Below are 19,778 nucleotides of genomic sequence, written 5' to 3'. Positions count from 1 at the left end.
CCCCACAGCGTTTTGGGCGCTGGAAAGGTTTTATTGGAGTTGGTGGTGTTGCAGAGAGCACGGATCCCTCTGCCCGGGGGTCCCGGTGCAGTGGGGGGGGCCGCACTTGGTCAAGCCCCTGGCGGTGCATGGGGGGTGCACGCCGTGGTATGGGGGGGGACACATGCAGCGCAGAGCAGCTCGGGGGGGGGGCACGGCACTGTGAACTCCCCCTCTCCCGGCAGCTGTGAGGTAGATTGAACGTGGGGGAAATGGGGGTGAGAGGGCGGGGGGCTCAGGCTGAGCAGCCGCCTGCAGCCCTGGGCTAAAGCAGGAAGGGAGGGGGGGCGCTGGGGGGCTGCACTGTCCCCACACTGGGGGGGGGTGTGTGTGTCAGGGTCAGGGAGAGCCCTCAGGCCACAGAGCCCAGTGCAAGGGGTGTGTGTGTGTGTCATGCTGTGCCTCGAGGTTTATCCCTCAGCAGCATCCTTGTGGGGAGGGGGAAGAAATGGGGAGGGGGCTTTCAATGTAAAAGAGTGGAAAGATGCTTAAACTGGTGAGACAAGGCAAGGGGGACTAAGAACAAGCAGCTGCCCCCCACCTCCCACCCCCCCAAACCCAACTCTGACCCGAGGAGCTGGGGGAAGGCACAGCCCCTTCCCTTCACCTGCGTCCTGGGAGCTGGATCCAGGACCCAGCCCCTCAAATCCTCCCTGAGATCAAGCAGCAACACCCAAGGGTGCAGATGACGCCCAAGGGTGCAGAGGGGTCCCCTCCAGCCGCCACCCGGGATGGCGTTATCCTGGCGCCCCGATTTGAGCATCCAAACCCGGTGCGGATGCAGGGATGGGGTGAGGCAGGAGCGGAGGGGCCCGCTGATGGGGGGCCAGGGGCTCTGGGGTGGGGGTGGGGGCTCAGTCTTTCTGTAGCTACTGAAGACTTGGAGGTATTTCGGGAGCCGTGTTGCTCCTCGTGTGTTTTCATGCAGCATCCAAAGATCGGGAAGGGGGGGAAGGCTCAGATCTTGCTGTTCTCCAGGTGCGAGTCGATGTGCTTTACCAGGGCATCGTCCGGGTAGCCGATGGGGAAGGCCAGCTGGCACAGCGGGCAGCTCCGCACCTCCGAGTCCACCGTCTCCAGCAGCAGCTGCGGGGGCACAGGGCAGCGCTGAGCCCACCCCCCGCTGCCCATCGCCTCCTCCCCGGCCCCCTCCCCCCACCAGCTGCCATGCCCTGCAGCCGGTCCGAAATGGGGAAACTGAGGCACACCACAGGGTGACCACCCCGTCTGCGTGGTGGGGGGGTTCCCTTGCCTCTTCCCCCCCCCCCCCCAACCCACCATAACACAGCCCCAGGGGTGGGGGGGGTCCCACGTACGTTGATGGAGGGCCAGGACTGAGCGTGTTCTGCCCGGGCATAGGCAGCAGCCGTCCGGTGCGCGGCGTCGGCGTCGGGGATGGGGAAGCCGGCGCAGAAGGAGGCGCAGCGGATAGCCCCCGCCTCGGGGCTGGGGGGGCTGGGGAGCGCCCACTCCTCTTCATCCGACGATTGCTTCTCGAAACGCACATGCTCCTCGAAGGGCTCCCGGGCGCTCAGGGGGGCTCCCGCGCCCCCCAGGTACACCTCGCCATAGGGCCTGTGCTTGGGGAGCGTCGAGGCTTCGGGCTGGAGCCAGAGCGAGCGGCTCTGCTGGTACAGGGCCACGTTGCTCACCTCCGAGTAGCTGCGGCGGCCCTGGAAGCCGGCCTTGATGTGGCGGCTGGAGGGTTTGGCGTAGCCCAGCTCCATCCTCTCGCCAGGCAGCCGGTGCGGTGATGCCGAAGCCGGGGACGGGCAGGATGGTGGTGCTGGGGACCGGCGCTGCTGGGCAGGTGACTGGCTGGAAGGAGGAACTGGGGACCGGCGCTGCTGGGCAGGGGACTGGCAGGGACCAGGGGCTGGCGAGCGGCGCTGCTGGGCTGGCGACTGGCTGGGGGGGCCCGGCGAGCGCCGTTGGAGTGCTGGCGACTGGCATTGGGGCGCCGCGGCACGTCCCGGTGGAGCGGGCGAGGGGCACTGTGGGGCAGGCGAGCGGCGCTGCTGGGCTGGCGAGTGGCACTGGGACAGTGGGGAGTGGCGCTGGCCTGCAAAGAAAATGGGGCAGGAGGTGGTGGTGGGGGAAGCATAGAAAATACCCCCCATCAGCTCAGCGGCACAGAAAATACCCCTCCTCACCCATGCACTCCCCAGGTGGATGGGGGATGCGGCCGCAGAGGTCCCCAGAGGGAGGGATGCTCCCGGGGAGTGATGCAGCGAGGGAGGGATGCTGCCAGGGAGGGATGCTCCCCAGGATGGATGCTCCCCAGGGAGGGATGCTCCCCAGGTAGGGATGCTTCCAGGTAGGGATGCTTCCCGGGAGGGATGCTTCCCGGGAGGGATGCTCCCAGGATGGATGCTTCCCAGGTAGGGATGCTTCCAGGGAGGGATGCTCCCAGGGAGGGATGCTCCCAGGGAGGGATGCTTCCCAGGGAGGGATGCTCCCAGGGAGGGATGCTCCCCAGGTAGGGATGCTCCCTGGTAGCGATGCTCCCAGGTAGGGATGCTTCCCAGGGAGGGATGCTCCCAGGTAGGGATGCTCCCCAGGTAGGGATGCTCCCTGGTAGCGATGCTCCCAGGTAGGGATGCTTCCCAGGGAGGGATGCTCCCAGGTAGGGATGCTCCCCAGGTAGGGATGCTTCCCAGGGAGGGATGCTCCCCATGTAGGGATGCTCCCCAGGTAGGGATGCTCCCAGGTAGGGATGCTCCCAGGTAGGGATGCTCCCCAGGTAGGGATGCTCCCAGGTAGGGATGCTCCCTGGTAGGGATGCTCCCTGGTAGGGATGCTCCCAGGGACAGACACACACAAGAGCTCAGCACCAGCTGCAGGATGAGGGTAGCCAGCACGGTCTCCCTGGTTTTTGCATCACGGCCCTGTCCAACCACGGGGTGCCAGCCCCCTCCCAGCTGCCCTGCTTACCGCCATTGAGGTTCTTCTCCTGCAGCAAGGCACGGAGGATCTGGCTCTGCAGGGAGCTGAGATTCCTCAGGCGGCACAGCTCCTCCGTCAGCTCGGTGTAGGCCAGCGCCAGGTTCACTCTGCGGCAGGGACGAACCATCACTGAGGGCAAAGCAGCCCCGGTTCCCCAGCGGGGGCGGGGGGGGGCCACCCTGCCATGGGGTGCTGTGGGGCACACCCAGAATTAACCCGAATTCAGGTTTTTAACTCTAAAGGAAAAAAGTTGTGGCTGCGCACCACCCAGCAGTGTACCCGCAGCCTCCCCCGGCACTGGGAGCAGCCGGGAGCGGGAAGGCGGTGGGTGCTGTGTGCCCCCCCCCATCCCCAGCTCTTGGAAGCCCTGACAAAGTCATCAATTCTTCCCCAACTTCGGTGTCGCTTTTCAAACCCATATCCTCCGCGGTGATGCGAAGGGAGAAGCCGTCTCCCCAGGCCCCCCCAGGGCTGGGGGCTCGATGCGCCCCGCGCCGTGCGCGGAGTTCAGCTGAGCCGTTGTGACACCCCCGGGACCCAGCAGCCGCCGCTCGTAACAGCAGCTGACAGGTCTGCCCCTGGCCGCCCTCCTGCCATCTCACTGGGGGGAGAAAAAAAAAGAAGAAAAAGAAGAAGAAAGGGAAAAAAAAAAAAAAAAAGAAGAAAAATAATTGGAAAAGAAGAAAATAGAAAAGGAAAAAAAATAGAAAAGGAAGAAAAAAGAAAATAGAAAAGGAAAAATAGAAAAAAGGAGGAAGAAAAAAGAAAATAGACAAGGAAGAAAGAAGAAAATAGAAAAAGGGAGAAAAAGGAAAATAGAAAAGGAAGAAAAAATAGAAAAGGAAGAAAAAAGAAATTAGAAAAGGAAGAAAGAAAACAGAAAAGGAAGAGAACAGATAAAAGGAAGAAAATACAGAGAAAACAGAGCAAAAAAGATAAAATAGAGCAAAAAAGTAGATGGAAAAGAGAAAAATAAAGAGAGAAAAAGAAAAGAAAGTGAAAAAGAAAAAAGCCATTTCCCCAGCCGGGTCCCCATGCTGTGTCCCCAGAGTCCCCACGGCCCTGCTGCTGTGGCACCGAGGACACAAGCACCTGGGGACAGCTGCCCCCAGGACCCCCCCCTTGCAGCCCCGCCGGCTCCCACCTCTCCTGCCTCAGTCTCCCCTCTGTGGCCCATTGTGGGCACCCGGCTCTGAGCCCGGGACCCAGCACTGAGTCTGCGGCTGCTCCCTGAAGTGGGGGGGTCCCGCTCCCCCAGCCCCACCGCTGGAGTGTGGCCGCTGCCATAGAGGGGCCACCCCAGTCCCCACCCCCCCCAGTCACAGCGAGGTGCAGGGAGGAAGCGCCCAAACCGCAGTGCCGGGGCGGAGGAGCGAGTGCTGCCGGGGGGGGGGGGGGTGTGAGCAGCCCCCTGCCCCCACCCAGGCCACGCTGCTGGGACCCCCTGCCTGCACCGGAGGGAGGGCAGGGACCCTGCCCCATGGGTCCCTCTGTGGCCGAGGGGGGCTGCGAGGGTTTCAGAGGTTTGGTGCCAGGGGAGGGAAATGGGGGGGGGGGGGGGGGGGTGGTGCGCGCGTCTCAGTGCCCCCCAGCCTCCAAAAAACCTCTGTTTCAGGGTAGACTGTGGGGTTTGATACGCAACTGCAGATAAGCCGTGAGAACAAAACAGCCGCCGAAAACCAGCCGCCTACGCGCATCGGGCTGCCGAAGCACCACGGAGCATCGCTGCTGCGGCGGGAGCGGGACCGCGTGGGACCCCCGTGGCCCTGCCAGGACCACCGGCATCGCGCCCCATCCTCACCCCCTGCCAGCGATGCTGTGGCCAGGGTGGGGGCCTGCCAAGCACCGCTGAGACCCCCCCCAGCCAGGACCAGCAAAGCGAGGGGCTGGGGACACGCGGTGGGGACGGAGTGCTGCGTGTCCCCTGCTGACAGCACCCAGTGGGGGACCCCAGACCCAGTTACGGGGGGCAGCGGCACAGCCTCGCCCCGGCAAATGATACCCATCGCCTCTGCGGCGCAGCTGGTACCCGGAGAGATGCCAACCACATCACACACCCCTCCAGCCCTACCGCAGGGCTGTGCCCCCCCCCCCCCTGCCGCCCGGCACCGCGTGGTCCCCAGGAACCTGGGGGTGGGGGGGACAACACATGGTGGTGTCTTCGTACCGCCGGGCCTGGGGCTTGGCCCCCACCCTTAGCGGCAAAGTTAACCCACAGTGTGGGGGTGCTGGCCAGGGCACAGCCCCCCTGGGTGGGGGCCAGCGCGGGGGGGCGGGGAGGAAGGGGTGACCTCGAGCGAGTCACACCTGGTAAACAAGAAGCCGGTGAAGACTGAAATAAAATCAGGAACCGCAGGCGTAGCTGCCATCGCCAGGCTGGGGAGCGTGGGCTGGGGGGCCAGGCATGACCCCCTCACCTGCCGGGCCCCCCCTTGGCCGCAGGGTCGGGGGAGCAGGGACGGGGATGTCCCAGCATCGCTGGCACAGGAGGTGGTGAGCACGGCGGCAGCCCCGGCACAGGCACCCATGGGCGCAAGAGTCATTAAACCCCAGCAAATCTCCCCAAAACGGTGCCAGCAGCTGGGCAGCGAGAGGGTAGGGGGCTGGTGGGGGGGTGCTCCGACCTCCTGCACCCCCAGCTTTGGGCACGGTGTCAGCCCTGGGTGTCGGCAGCGATGTCCTGGGGAGGGGTCCTGCAAAGCCCCGCAGCCTTCCAGCACCTTCCATCCCCAGCACCCCACCTGGCTCCCCCCGGGGCTTTCCCAGTGATTTGGCTCCCGGCCTTTCCCTGGCCCCCTCCTGAGGAAGCGTGGATGGGGTTTGCTGTGGCCTCAGAAAGGAAGAAAAAAGAAAAAGGAAGAGAAAAGAAGAGACAAAAGCAGAGACAAAGAGGAAAAAAGAGAAAAGAAGAGGGGAAAAAAGGGGTGAAGGAGGGGTGAAGGAAGGGGTGAAGGAAGGGGGAAAGGAAGGGGGAAAGGAAGGGGGAAAGGAAGGGGGAAAGGAAGGGGGAAAGGAAGGGGGAAAGGAAGGGGAAAGGAAGGGGGAAAGGAAGGGGGGGAAAGGAAGGGGGAAAGAAGGGGGAGAAAGAGGGGGGGAGAAAGAGGGGGAGAAAGAGGGGGAGAAAGAGGGGGGAGAAAGAGGGGGGAGAAAGAGGGGGGAGAAAGAGGGGGGAGAAAGAGGGGGGAGAAGAAAGAAAGAAAAAAAGAAAGAAAAAAAAGAAAGAAAAAAAGAAAGAAAAAAAAAGAAAGAAAAAAAAGAAAGAAAAAAAAGAAAGAAAAAAGGGGGGCCAGAGGGACCCCCGCTTTGCTCACACGCGGCAGCCCGGTGACTAATTCGGCAAAGCGACGGAAAGCGCCGAGAAGGCACCTTTCACACCAACCCCGTGGTGGAGCGGAGCGGGTTACAAAAAAGAGCCGTATTTCCAAGAAAAGACCGGGGAGGGGAGGGCTGTGCCCGGGGAGGGGGGAAGGTGCCCCCAGGCCTGGGGGTGAGGGGCACGGAACCAGCTGTGCCTCAGTTTCCCCACCTTGGCCTGGGGAAGGCTGGCTGAGCAAGGTGGGTTTGGGGTATATTCATACATAAATCTGAAGTTTTATTTCCCGGTGGGGGCTGGATATCGTGGGCAGGGGGACGGGGGGTGGGGGGGGGCACTGCGGGGGGGAGGGCACAGGTGGGTGAGGTCAGCTCTCCCAGCCAGTGGGGCTCAGTTTTGTGACAAATAAAGTGAATTAAGGGACACACACACACACACACACCCCTGGGGAAGGTTACCAAGGGTCGCCCCCCGGGATGCACGGGAGAGACAGGGCGGCAGCCGCCCGGCCGCAGCCCCCCGGGGGTGCCAGCGCGGATGCGGCCGCCCCCGCCCCGCTGATTGACGCCGGGGAGACAAGAAACGGCAAAAGCATCCAACACCTCAGGAAAAAGGAGGGGGACACCCCCCTCTCACCCCCACACCCCAGCACCTTCCCAGGCGAGGCCCCGCGTGTCACCTCGTATCTGTCCACAGCCTGGCACGGGCTGGCGGCCCCGGCACAGCCCGACGTGCCCGGAGGAGCCGTGATGCCAGCCCGGCACATCCCGCCCGGAATCACGGCGGGGAGTGGGGGGGGGGGCACAGGTGCGAAGTCCTGCTGCTGCCGCCCAGCAGCCCCCCTCGAAGACAGCGGGGGTAACGAGGCTGTTGCCTAATTAACCAGGTTACGGACAGCTGCTTTGAGGGGAAGGCTCAGCACCGGCACGGAGCTGCTCTGCACCCCCCCCCCTGCGATGCTGGCGCAGGGCTCCGGCCACGGGAAGCACCCCCCTGCCCTGGCACAGCGGTGCTGCCCCCCCCCCCCCCCCCCCCCCGCCCCAGCCCTCCCCAGATTTGGGGGTGTTTTGGCTCAAACCCCGCCGATCCCAGGTGCGCAGTCCCTGTCCAGCACCACGCGGTGCCGGGGGCTGCGCTGACAGAGCCCCCGGCTCAGCGAAGAGGCACAAGGGATGGTCCCCCAGCACCACGAGGGCTCCGCACCCAGTTACACCAGTGCCACCAGAAATACCCTGGTGGGGTTTGATGTGGAGCCGGTGAGCCGGAGAAGGGGCAGCCTGTGGCGCCAAGCAGCCTGGACACGCTCCCGGTGCCTCCCGGTGCTGCCGACATCCCGCAGCCTGGCACGGCCACATGGCACGGCTCGGTGCGGTAGGGTGCCGGATGGGTGCTGTGCGGTGCCGGATGGGTGCTGTGCGGTGGCTGCTCGGCAGCCACAAGCTGTCAGTGCCCTCTGGAGGCGGCGGCGCTCGCCCAGCCAGCACCGCGCAGCCCGGACGGTGCTGGACACCGGATTGTGGCCACCGGATTGTGGCCACCGCACGCCCGGAGCCCAGCTCAGCCCCAAGCTCCCCGGTGTCCCTGGGGTGCAGGATCGCACCCACCTGCAGCACTGCAGTGGGGGAAGCCCCCAGGGACCCTGTCCCCCCCAGGACACCCTGCACGGGAAGCCCAGTGGTGCCGCAGTGCAGCCCCGTGTGCCCCCCAGCCCTCCCTGCCGGGACCCCCACCACAGCCCAGCCCTTGCCCCCGTTGACCCCCAGCACTTACTGGTCATCGCCCACCTTCTTCACCCAGGCCATGTCCCGCTCCGACTGGTCCTGGGGAGAGGGGACACCCTGTGAGCACCCAGACCCCCACCCGTGGGGGATGTGGGGTGGTCTCGCGTGGCCAGACCCTGCACCGTACCTGCTCCTGGGTGTCCTGCAGATGCTTCAGCTCCGCCTGCAGCCGCTCGCACTCGGCCTTGAGATGCTCCTCGCGGTGCTGGGCGCGCTGGGTCTCCTGCCGTGCCGCCTCCAGCTCGGCCTCCAGCCCCCGGCTCTGCCAGCCCCCGGCCCGCTCCAGCACTGCGGGCAGCCCTCGACTCAGCCCCCGGCACGCAGCCCCGGCTGCCCCGTCCGGGGGTCCCGTGGGGTGGGGAGGGGGCTGCTCACCGTGGCTCAGGCCGGGGTTGGGGTGCAGGGTGAGGAATGGCACCTCCTGGCCCGGCAGCGGGGCACCCAGCCCAGGGAAGGCGCTGCCATCGCGCTGCCGCAGCTGCTGCTCCAGGCTCCGGATGCGGCTCAGGTGCGTCTCCACCAGCGCCCGCTGCCCGGGGAGGGGAGGGCTGAGCACCCCGTCCCCCGGGTCCATCCTGCCCCCCGCCCTGGCGCTCTGGGTCCCCACGGAGCTGGTGGCTGCAGTGGCGGGGTGATGGGGGGATGTGTCCCCAGCACGTGGCCAGCCCAGAGGAGGGTGGCACGGCAGGGGTGGCCCCCTGGGCTGGCAGAGCATCGTGCCGGGTGATGCTGGCGGAGCATCATCCCAGGGGACGCCAGGGATGCCCAGCAGTGCTGGACACGCACCACACTGGAGCCAGGAGCATCCCCTGGCAGGGCAGGAGTGGGAATTGAGAGGGATAAAGCTGCACCACGTGCATCACTACAACCCCTCAGCGTGGCCGTAACAGGGGCGAGCAGCTACGGCCCCCCAAGCCCTGCATCCCCAGCGCGTCCCAGCAACAGCACCACGATGGCGGTGCCATTTGCCCAGCTGCTGCCACAGAGAGGGGAAGGGGACACTGATGTCCCCAGGCACCGGTCCCTGCCGGCACCCACCATCTCTCCCAGCTCGGTCTCCAGGTCAGCCTTCTCCACGCAGAGCTTCTCGTAGGCCTGGATCATCTCCTCCAGCTGCTCCTCCCGCTCTTTGCTCTTCTGCAGCTGCGAGGGAGGTGGGGACGGTGGGTGGGCAGCTCAGGGGGACCCCCCCCGGACCCCTGACCCCACCGGCCCCGCTCACCTCATGCTGGAACTGGTTGAGCTGCTGCTGCAGCGATGCCTTCTCACTCTTGAGCAGCGATGTCTCCTTGGCCTCGTAGAGGGAGAAGATGTGCTCCTCCCCAAACTCACTGATCAGCGGGTACTGCGGCCGCAGGGCAAAGACATCAGCGGGGACCCCCGGCCCCGCGCCCCCCCGACCCCCCCTGGCCCCTCACCTTGACCTCGTACATCTTGAGCCGGCGCTTGAGCGTGGAGTTCTCCCTCTCCAGCCCCGTCAGCCGGTTCTTGATGTCATCGTAAGCGGTGATGAGGGCGAAGTGGGAGGCCGAGCACATCTCACCCGAGAGGTCGGTGTTGGGGCTGTCGAGCCAGTCCTCGTCCGGCCCCAGCGCCTCCTGCGTCAGGATGCTGATGTCGTCCTCGAACATGGAGTCCATGTCCTGCCTGGGGGACAGACGGACGGATGGACAGACAACCACCGGTGACCCCACGGCAGGGATGAACCCAGCCAGGGGCAGCCCCCGGAGCAGGCTGGGCTGTGGGGACACCGGGTGCAGGATCCGGCCGTGGGGGGCCAAGGACCGGTGCTGCCTGGCTGGGTCCTGGGGATGGAGCGGGGTCTGCGGGAGCTCAGCATGTCCCAGTGGCAGAGCGATGGGGGAAGGGATGGTCCTGGGAGCTGCCACCGGCAGTGGCTCCAACCCCACAGCCTTCCCTGGGTGGTGGGGGGACACCCAGCATCTCTGTCCCCACCGGGGAATGGGGGGCACAGGGGTCCCAGCACCCCCAGAGCTGTAACCATCACCGCCCGGGATGCGGCTGGGAGCTGCGGTGGCAGAGAGCATCCCTGGCAGAACATCCCCGGGGGGGACACGGTGACTTTCCCCATGTCCCCCTGGGAGCAAGTGCCAGGAATAGCGGCTGGTGCTGCCGCCTCCCACCCCGCACCGCACGCGAGCGGCTTCCCACCCTCCCACGCCCCCACGGCACACGCAGCTCGTGCCGTGCCCTATATACCGGCACTGCCGCTCACCCCCCCGGGAGTCCCCTGCACCACGGCACAGCTCCCCAGCCAGCCCCGGGGGGGCCTGATCCTGCCCAGCCCACTCTGCCGCACTGCCCAGCACCGCAGGATTTGTCCCCGGTCAAGGATTTTGGGCGGCCACCGGTGGCTCTGCTGCAGCTCCCTGTTTTTTTGGCACACTCGGGCCAGCGAGGCGGCAGCGGGTGCCGGTGCCAGTGGTGCCGTGGCACTGTCCCCCCCTCCCAGCCGGGGACCCCGCGGGCACTGGGGCAGCCGCACGCAGCCTCGCGGCTCGGGCAGACATCTGGGAGCCACCGCACAAATAATTCATAGCACAAAGCTGGGAGAGGAAGGTGATATCTGCAGGGTGATGGGGTGGGGGGGACGATGGACGACAGCCCAGCCCCCCCCCCCGAGCACTGGGGCCAGCCCAGCCCCACTGGCACCCCCCAGCCCCGCTGTGCCCTGGGGGGCAGACCCCAGGGCCGGGCAGCCTGGGCTGTCACAGTCAGTGCTGGGACAAGGAGCATGAAACACAGACACCCCCCCACCCCCCTCCTGGCATCACGACCTCCCCTCTGTCCCATCCTGTAGGGGCCTTAAATCCACCCCCCGGGGCAGCAATGGAGGGGACCCTCTCCCCGGCACAGGCAGGAGGGTACCATCACCGTCCCCTTTGGGGAAACTGAGGCACCCCCATAAGGCAAGATGAGACTCCCTGAGCCCCAGGTGACCCCCTCAAAGCCAGACACCAGGACCCCTGGCTCATAGGGCCGGTGGGTGCCCAGTCCCCTGCCCAGGCCCTGCCTGGGGGTCCTGGGGGCAAGTTGGAGGCTGAGGGGGAGCCCCCAGTGTCAACTGGGAACGGGACCCTCCCCGACACACAGGGCAGCGGCTTTGCACCCACAGCCTGGCCCAGAGCCGCCTGGTCTGGCCCTGCTGCTTCCCAGACCGCCGTGCCTCAGTTTCCCCATCCATCGCACTGTGGCACCTGCCTGGCAGCAGGCCCCGGGCGCGGGGCGCGGGGGCGCGGGCTGGGCAGGGCTGCGGCACAGGCACACGTGTCTCAGGCGTCGGCAGCGCGGGCAGGGAGCCGCGGCGGGCAGGAGCTCACGTCAGCCACGACAGGGTCAGCGGGAGCTGGGCAGCGCCGTCATTAGGTTCCAGGGTTAACGGCGCAGATCCCCACGGCACCGCACCAGCTACGCTGCCTCCATGTTCCCAGCGGTCAGCCCCTCCTCGAGGCCTACAAATGCCTTTAAAGAGAGCAAAAACGGGGCTGCAGCTCATCGCCCCGCTGGGCCAGGCGCACCACGCTGCCGGGCCGCCGGCACCCAGCTGGCATTTGGGGACAGCCACCGCGCAGCTGCCCGGCCCCCCAGCACAGCCCCGCTGGGGGGGCTGCGAGGATGCGCGGGGTAGAACCGATCACCAGCGCAGCGCCCGGCAGCCGCCCCCAACCATGCACCCCCTGCCCCAAACTGGGGGGGCCTGTGACGGGGCAAAGCCCCCTCCCCACTGCTGTAACCCCCCTGCGTGCCCTCCCCACCGCTGGGGCCAGGGGGGCTGCGCGGTGGGGCTGGTGGAGGCCAGGGGGGGCAATGCCACCACCACAGACCTGGGCAAGCGCTGATGGGCTGTGAAGCGGCGTGCAAACCTCCGTGCAAGCCTGCGTGCAAAAATGGTGTGTACACCTGCGTGCAAAGCAGCGTGCAAACCTGCGTGCAAACTGGTGTGTAAACCGGCGTGCAAACCTGTGTACAAACCTGCGTGCAAAGTGGCCTGTAAACCTGCATGCAAAGCAACGTGCAAACTGGCGTGTAAACCTGTGTGCAAAGTGGTGTGTAAAACAGCATGAAAACCTGTGTGCAAACTGGTGTGTAAACCGGCGTGCAAACCTGTGTACAAACCTGCGTGCAAAGTGGCCTGTAAACCTGCATGCAAAGCAACGTGCAAACTGGCGTGTAAACCTGTGTGCAAAGTGGTGTGTAAAACAGCATGAAAACCTGTGTGCAAACTGGTGTGTAAACCGGCGTGCAAACCTGTGTACAAACCTGCGTGCAAAGTGGCCTGTAAACCTGCATGCAAAGCAACGTGCAAACTGGCGTGTAAACCTGTGTGCAAAGTGGTGTGTAAAACAGCATGAAAACCTGTGTGCAAACTGGTGTGTAAACCGGCGTGCAAACCTGTGTACAAACCTGCGTGCAAAGTGGCCTGTAAACCTGCATGCAAAGCAACGTGCAAACTGGCGTGTAAACCTGTGTGCAAAGTGGTGTGTAAAACAGCATGAAAACCTGTGTGCAAACTGGTGTGTAAACCGGCGTGCAAAGCAGCATGCAAACATGTGTGCAAGCTGGCATGCAAACTGGTGTGCAAGCCTGTGTGCAAAGCAGCGTGCACCCCAGCATGTAAACCTCTTGTGCAAACTGGCGCAGAAACCTGCGTGCAAAGCAGCATGCAAACCTGCGTGCAAAGCAGCGTGCAAACCGGTGTGTAAACCGGCACACAACTAGGTGTGCAAGCCTGTGTGCAAACGGGTGTGCTAACTGCCGTGCAAACCTGTGTGCAAAGCGGCACGCAAACCGACGTGCAAGCCTGTGTGCAAACGCGTGTGCAGACCGGCGTGCAAAGCTCCGTGCAAGGCGCGTGCAGGGGGGGAGCGTGCCCCCCGGGCGGGGCGCGGGGCCGGGCAGGCGGGTGAGCCCGGGCGGGGGTCGCGGGCCCCGGCGGGGGGGGCCTTGGCCTGCGGCGGCCCCCGGTAACCCCCCCCTCCCCTCCCGAGGGCCCAGGGGCCGCCCGCCCCCAGCCCGGGGCCGCACCGCGCCGGGGTCGCCGGGGCCGCAGGAGGGGCCCGGGGCGGAGCCGGGGATGGAGCCGGAACGGGAACGGGGCCGGTAACGGGGATGAGGATGGAGCTGGGAACGGGGCCGGGAACAACGGGAACGGGGCCGGTAACGGGGATGAGGATGGAGCTGGGAACGGGGCCGGGAACAACGGGAACGGGGCCGGTAACGGGGATGAGGATGGAGCTGGGAACGGGGCCGGGAACAACGGGAACGGGGCCGGTAACGGGGATGAGGATGGAGCTGGGAACGGGGCCGGGAACGGGGCCGGTAAAGGGGATGAGGATGGAGCTGGGAACGGGGCCGGGAACGGGACCGGGGATGGGGCCGGTAACGGGGATGAGGATGGAGCTGGGAACGGGGCCGGGAACGGGACCAGGACCGGGGATGGGGCCGGGAACGGGACCGGGGATGGGGCCGGGAACGGGGATGAGGATGGAGCTGGGAACGGGGCCGGGACCGGGACCAGGGATGGGGCCGGGAACGGGGATGGGGCCGGGGCTGGGAAGGGGAACGGGGCCGCGGCGGGGCCGGCGGAGACAGGCCCGGGGGGGGGCAGCCCGGTAGCCCCCGGCCCAGCCCCGCACTCACCGGCCAGGCGATGGCTGCGCTGCGGCGGCGCCGCCGGGACCCCGGCCCCTCCCGCCCCGGCGGGTCCCGCTCCGGCCGCCCCCGCCGCCGCCCCGGCCCCGGCCGCCGGTTCTTCCGCTCCGGAGCCACCGCGAAACCACGTGGGCACCGGGCGGCCCCTCCCCCCGCCCCGCGCCGGGGCCGCCCCCGGGGCCGCCCCCCCCTCCCGGGGCACGGCGGGTCCCCGGGATGCTCGGGTTGGGGGCACACGGCGACACGGAACCCCTCCTGCTGCCCCGGCGCCCACCCCCCCAGCAGCCCCCCACCAGCTACCGACCCCCGCCCTGCCCCGGGGGGGGGGACGACACCCCGGACCCCAGCCCCCTCCCGCAGCCGGGTCCCCCCCCCGCTGACCTCGGGGCTGGGGGCCGCTCCCTTCCCGGGCACCCCCGGGGGCAATGGCAGAGCTGCAGCCAGTGGGGGCTGGGCTCGCCCCCCCCCCCCCCCCCCCCGCGAACATTTTATTCCCTGAATTGTTCTCTGGGAGCTGCTTCCATTATGGAATTACATTTTTTTTCCTTTGCTGCGCAGGGTTATTAATAGCTGCTCTCCTTTCGCTGCCGCCGTGGCTGCCGGAGGCCACACCGGCGAGTCCCGTGCTGTGGGGGACAGCCCCCTGCAGCCCCCCAGGGTGGGGGGATTGCCGCCAGCTTTTCACCCACGGACCCCGAGGCCTGGATGGACCCAGCACGGCACCGAACGAGCCAGACAGCACGAGCATCCCTGCAAAGGCCTCATCCCACCCCACCGGAGGAGCTGGGGGAGGGGGCAGCAGACCCCCAGGGATGGTGACTGGGGGGGGGGGGGGAGGGGTTCGCTCCTTCCCGGATGCCAGCAGCAGAGGTGAGCTGGGAGATGTCAGCACGGAGCCATCCCACATCCCGGCCATCTGCCTCCATCACGCGACGGCCACACCAGGCGGGGGGAGAAGGTGTCGGTGCAGAAGCGCTTGGCTTCACCCAGCCCTCGGCCCCCCCTGGCAGACCCAAGGGGAGTGAAGCCCCCAGTTGAGGTGCTCCCACGGGGGCTCCCCACCCTAGACCCCTCTTCCTGGCACTATGTTTAGCACAGATGTATCATCGCTTGGATGGAGCCCGGGCTGTGCCGGGAGAGCGCGGCGGTGATTCAGCACACGGAGCATCGCCGCAGGAGCAGGGCCACCGGCGGTGGCATGGACGGACCCCCCCCACCCGCCCCGGGTTGACATCGGTGGGTACCACTCTGGGGATGCTGAGGTGCTGTGTGATTCCCACAGCTGGAGCAGGAGCTGGATCCCGCACGGGGGGTTGTGGAGCTGAAAATGCAACATGAGGCCCAGGAGGTTTTGGGAGACCGATGCCAGGCGGGCACCGGGGTGCTCCGAGGCTTCAGCGAGCAAAGCACGGCCGCTTCCATCTGAATTTCCACCGGGGAATGGCCGTGTTGCCTTTGGTGCCTGGCCTGGAGAAGCCACACAGCTCTTGGGGGGCCGCCGGGGTGGGCTGAAAGGCCGGGGAGCATCCCTGATCCCAGGGGATCAAAGGGGGGCAGGCAGGAGCCGCGGTGCCGGGCTTTGCCGCAAGCCGGGCCCTGGAAAAATCCCAGTGCCAGCTCCGGCTTTGCTCGGCTGGCAGATTGCTGCAAAGCGCTTTGAAGTGCAAATTAAGGTTTTCCATCAGGTTCGAAGTTAATTGTGACGCAAAGAAAACAGCATGGCCTCAACGCGGCATGTGTGGTGCTGGGGACGCAGAGCCCAGTGGGGAGCAGGGGGACACGGCCCAGTGCCCCACCTCCCCCACCCCCCCGAGACCCCCCGAGGGGCTGCACGCAGGGAACTGGGCAGAGAAGTTCACTGGGGATGAAGGACCAGCCTCGCACCACCCTGGGGGCTGTCGAAGGGTCGGCTGCAGAGAGGAGGAAGGCAGATGGAGACTTTGGAGGCAGGAGGAATGATCCAAGCTCCTGGAATTGTCACCTGAGCCAGGCCTTGCGATTTGGGGTCCCCATTGCACCCCCACAGCCAACGCACATTCCAGGATGTTTGCTATGGACAAAGCTGGATCCATCCCGGCCGCCCCACGGGATGCTCTGCTCTTCCCAAGGCTGCAACAATCTCCCTGTACCCGCCCCAGTGCAGCAGGGATGTGGGTGGTGGGAGGTGAGGGGGTGCAGGGCATCCCCCCCCGTGGCATTTTCTCCTCCTCCCAACAGTTTCCACAAAGTTTTAAGCCGAGGGCAGCGTCGGGGATCAGATCAGAGGTCCCTTGTCCCCTCGTTGCTGCCTCTGTGGTGCTGGGGACCAGCCTCATCCTGCAAAGGGATGATCCCCAATGGCAAGGGCCAGCCTGCAGCACCCCTGGACATTTGGGGTGCAGCAGCTGGGAGGTGCAATGCCCAGAGTGATGGGAACGGCTCTAGAGCTGCCTCTGCAGCCGGCTTTCACAGCAACGACTGCAGCACCAGGTAAAACCCCTGTTCCAGCAGTGTCCGTGCACGGGAGCGCGGCGGGCAGGGCAGAGCCGTCGCAAGTTGGTTGTTCTGCAGTGGTGCCGCTCGCCGGCTGCCCCGGGCAGTCCAGCCTGATGGCAAAGGCACCCGCCAGCGCTCAACGGCACCAGCGGGCAGGGATGCGGGCAGGGATGCAGGCAGGGGTGTGGGCAGGGATGCAGGCAGGGGTGCGGGGGAAGGATGCGAGCAGGGATGCGGGCAGGGATGTGGGGGAAGGATGTGAGCAGGGATGCAAGCAGGGATGCGGGCAGGGAGGTTGGGGAAGGATGCGGGCAGGGATGAGGGCAGGCCTCCACAAACTCACCCCATCAGACTTGGCTTTTCTTTGCCCGGCTTTGCCTGCAGCAGAGGAAACACCAGCACCCACCTCCCTGCCCAGGAACTCCACCGGCTTCTCAGCCGCTTCAGAATCCTGCCCAAAGCCACATGTCTCCATCCCCCGCGATGTTCCAGCGGCCTCGGCCGCCTGCCAAGGATGGTCCCTCCCGCTCCCTCCCTGCTGCCCGGCCGTGCTTCACCCTGTGCCGGGGGGCTGCCTCCCCCTGCATTTCCAAGCATCTCTCGTGCCTGCCTCTCTCCCAAATCCTCATCTTCACTCCATAACTGAATTATTTAACTCTAATGCATTTTGGATATGCTCAAGGCCTCAGCTAATCGGCACACTTCCACAGTGCCCGTGGCGGGGAGTGATGGAGAGCAGGGGAAGAGCTCTCCCAGCCCCCAGCCCGCATCTTCTCCTCTGACAGCCCGTGTTACTTGGAGGCTGCAAACTCCCTGGCCTGTGCTGTGCTAGAAACGCCAGCTGAACCCCAAAACGTGGCCTTCGTCACCCCTGGTGAGCCCCTCTCATTTGTTACCCCCTTCACCACGTTCAGGAGGAATGAAGGAGCCTGTTGGATCCCTCGAGCGAAGGCCTGAGTGAAAGTATTTAGTGCATTTATGGTGGAGGCAGCGTTGGGCTCCTCGGTTATAACCAACAAAAAAAATGAGCCTGGCTGCCTTTTGGTGGGGGACACTTCAAGTCCCCCCCTGGTGACACCCAGCAGCATTAGCTGGCTGAGGTTTTCCCTTCCACCCCAACCAGCTCTGGCTGCCAGTGAATTCCCCCGTCAGTTCCTGCTCATGGACCGGGTTTAACTGGAACAGGGATCCCCCTTCCCACCAGCAGCCGCAGGGGTGGCGGTGGAAGCACTACCGTGGGCAGAGGGGTCAGAGCGGCGCAGTGGTGTCTGTGCGGGGAGACCCTCAGCACCCTGCCACGCGGAGTGGAAAACTGCCGACCATTTCCCACTGGATTTATCCGAAAAAAGAGCCCTGCATGTTCCAAAAGCCGTCGGCCAGCTCGTCTCCCACCTGCACAAAGCATCTCTGGGCTGGCTGGAGGCACCCGCGGGCTCCCCGGGGGTGTCCGAGCACCCGCTCCACACCCCAAGCATCCTCAGCAGGATGCTCCCCCCGTGCATTCAGTGCAAGGGCTGCAGTGATGTTCCCAGCCCTGCGCTGGTATCGGTGCCTGGTGATGATGGGGGGCTGCCACCCGGCAAGCCAGACCGGCACGTCGCGCTCTGGGCTCCCCAAAACTGGTGGCTCTGAGTGTGGAGCGACTTTGGTAAAACACGGAGCACGCGTGGGTGTGGGAAACCATTGTGTTCGCTGGCACCGGAGAGCTGCGGTGGTGGGATTCTGCATTGGTGCCATCTCTTGCCGTAGGGTCGAGCTCAGCGTGGCAGGATGAGGGCGAAAGGCTGCGAGTCCCCGCACAGCCGCGTCCCCTGCCCCGGCCGTGGCCGCGACGAGCGGAGCGGGGTACAGGGGAAAGCTGTGACCAGAGAGCCCAAAGCTCTGTAAGTCCCTGCGCCAGAGCCCGTCCTGCTCAGTGCATCCGTAATTGTGCTGAGTCCGGCTCAGCACCCCCGCAGCACCCCCAGCTCCTGGGTGCTCACGGCAGGGAGGCTGCGCATCCGCTATCTGGACTCGGCTGTGGCAGGAGAGCCCCGTGTCCTGCTGGGTGAGGGTACAGGGGTGATGCCGCCGTAGCCGCGCAGCACCCGGGTTTCCCACTGGGGTGAGGGATGCTCCTGGCCGCAGGCAGCGCGGGACCCTCCAGCCGCCGCACGGACCATGTGCTGCCACCACGTGTGAAGCCACCTGCTCCGCTGGCAGCAGCACCTCAGTGGCGTCAGGGAGGAGAGCTGCAAAATCCAGGTCCCCTCGGCTGGCAAGTTTTTATTCCAGAGTGGTGACACCAGCTCAAGGGCCCTGCTGAGCCCCCATCCCCCTGTGCCACCCCCACGGGTGGGAAACTGCCGCGTTCGGCAAGTGCCGGCGGTGCCAGACAGGAACCGGGAGCCACCGCAGCCCCGAGCGGGGGGGTGCCGAGGCCACAGCATCACCTCCGAGGCTAGAAAATCAAACTGCTGGTTGTTTTTTTCCACCACCCCCACCAAGGCTGCAGGAAAACCCGGGTTTCTCCTCTCCCCATGGGGCCGCAGCACTCTGGGGGCAGCCGGGCACGTCCCCCGGCTCGCCTCGGGTGCCCATCGCCAAAAAGATGCTACATCCCAAACCCCGGCGCTGGGAGAAGAGCCCCAGCTCCTGCTCCCAGGAATAGTTCCGCACGGCCCCGCTATCCTCGGGCGCCGGGGTGGCACATATGGCTGATGACACACTGCTGTCACCTCCGGCTCCCCCGAGGAGGAACCGGGTGCTTGTCACCCACCGAGCGCCGTGCACCCACGCAGTCTCGCCGAGCCACCGTGGCGGGGGAAGAATGCTGGCAGGAGGAGACGCGGCAGGCTCTGGAAAAATGAAGCAGCAAAAAAAAAAAAAAAAAAAAAAAAAAGTAAGAAAAACAAAAATAAAGCTTTATTTTTTAATTTTTTTTTTTAAGAAGGTAAATAAATCAGTCCTACCGATTCGTTAGTAATCGATCCTTTCCAAATGATATTACCGAGGGGGCGCGGGGTCGGTGTCACGGTGGGATAAAGGCATCGCGGTGGGGATGCAGGTGAGCGTGGAAGCACCGGGTCCTTCACCGGGTGCGACTGACAAACCGACAAAATGAAGTTAATAAAGGAACTGGCTTTGGAGCTGGAATTTCAGGATCACATTAAACACGCACTTTGCAGTTCTAGTGCTGAAATGGCACTGGGAGGAAGGAGGAAAAAAAAAAATCAAATCAATTATTTATTCCGTTAATTAAATCTGCCAAGCAGTGAAACCAGCTCTTAAAAAATAAAACAAGTCTATAAAATCGGTACTTGGCGCTCCTTCTGCAGCCGGCAGAAGGACCAAGGGTGACGGGCACGGGCTGCGGAGCGGGTCCCACTCCCCACTTGGCGCGGGTGAAGCCTGCCCCGCTGCAGTCGCTCTCCACAACCGGTTCCTTGAAACAAAATAATAAAAAAAAAAACCCAACCCCAAAAAGCCCCAAAACAAACAGGACAGACACAAGGTTTGTTTCCACTACTGTCTCAGTGTACTTTATTCTCCTGCTGTCTACAGCTGAACAG

At 65.0% G+C, this 19,778-nt stretch overlaps 1 protein-coding gene across 1 annotated transcript; it reads right to left on the bottom strand.

Moving 5' to 3' along the window:
- TBKBP1 (TBK1 binding protein 1) lies at positions 1–13,882 on the bottom strand. Its single transcript, XM_055697794.1, has 11 exons — positions 13,741–13,882; positions 11,298–11,562; positions 9,498–9,722; positions 9,302–9,424; positions 9,118–9,222; positions 8,455–8,608; positions 8,207–8,367; positions 8,069–8,118; positions 2,974–3,092; positions 1,356–2,101; positions 1–1,125 (listed from the first exon to the last, which is right to left on the bottom strand). Exons 3-11 carry the CDS (start codon positions 9,717–9,719, stop codon positions 997–999), a joined length of 1,809 nt encoding a protein of 602 aa, XP_055553769.1. The 5' UTR covers positions 9,720–9,722; positions 11,298–11,562; positions 13,741–13,882; the 3' UTR covers positions 1–996.
- Between the last annotated feature and the right edge of the window lie 5,896 nt (positions 13,883–19,778).

Source organism: Falco cherrug, chromosome 20 (assembly GCF_023634085.1).
Source record: "Falco cherrug isolate bFalChe1 chromosome 20, bFalChe1.pri, whole genome shotgun sequence".
In the NCBI taxonomy this organism is placed as follows: Eukaryota; Metazoa; Chordata; class Aves; order Falconiformes; family Falconidae; genus Falco; species Falco cherrug.
The sequence above is the reverse complement of the archived record's forward strand: the minus strand, read 5'-3'. Positions and strand labels throughout refer to the sequence as shown.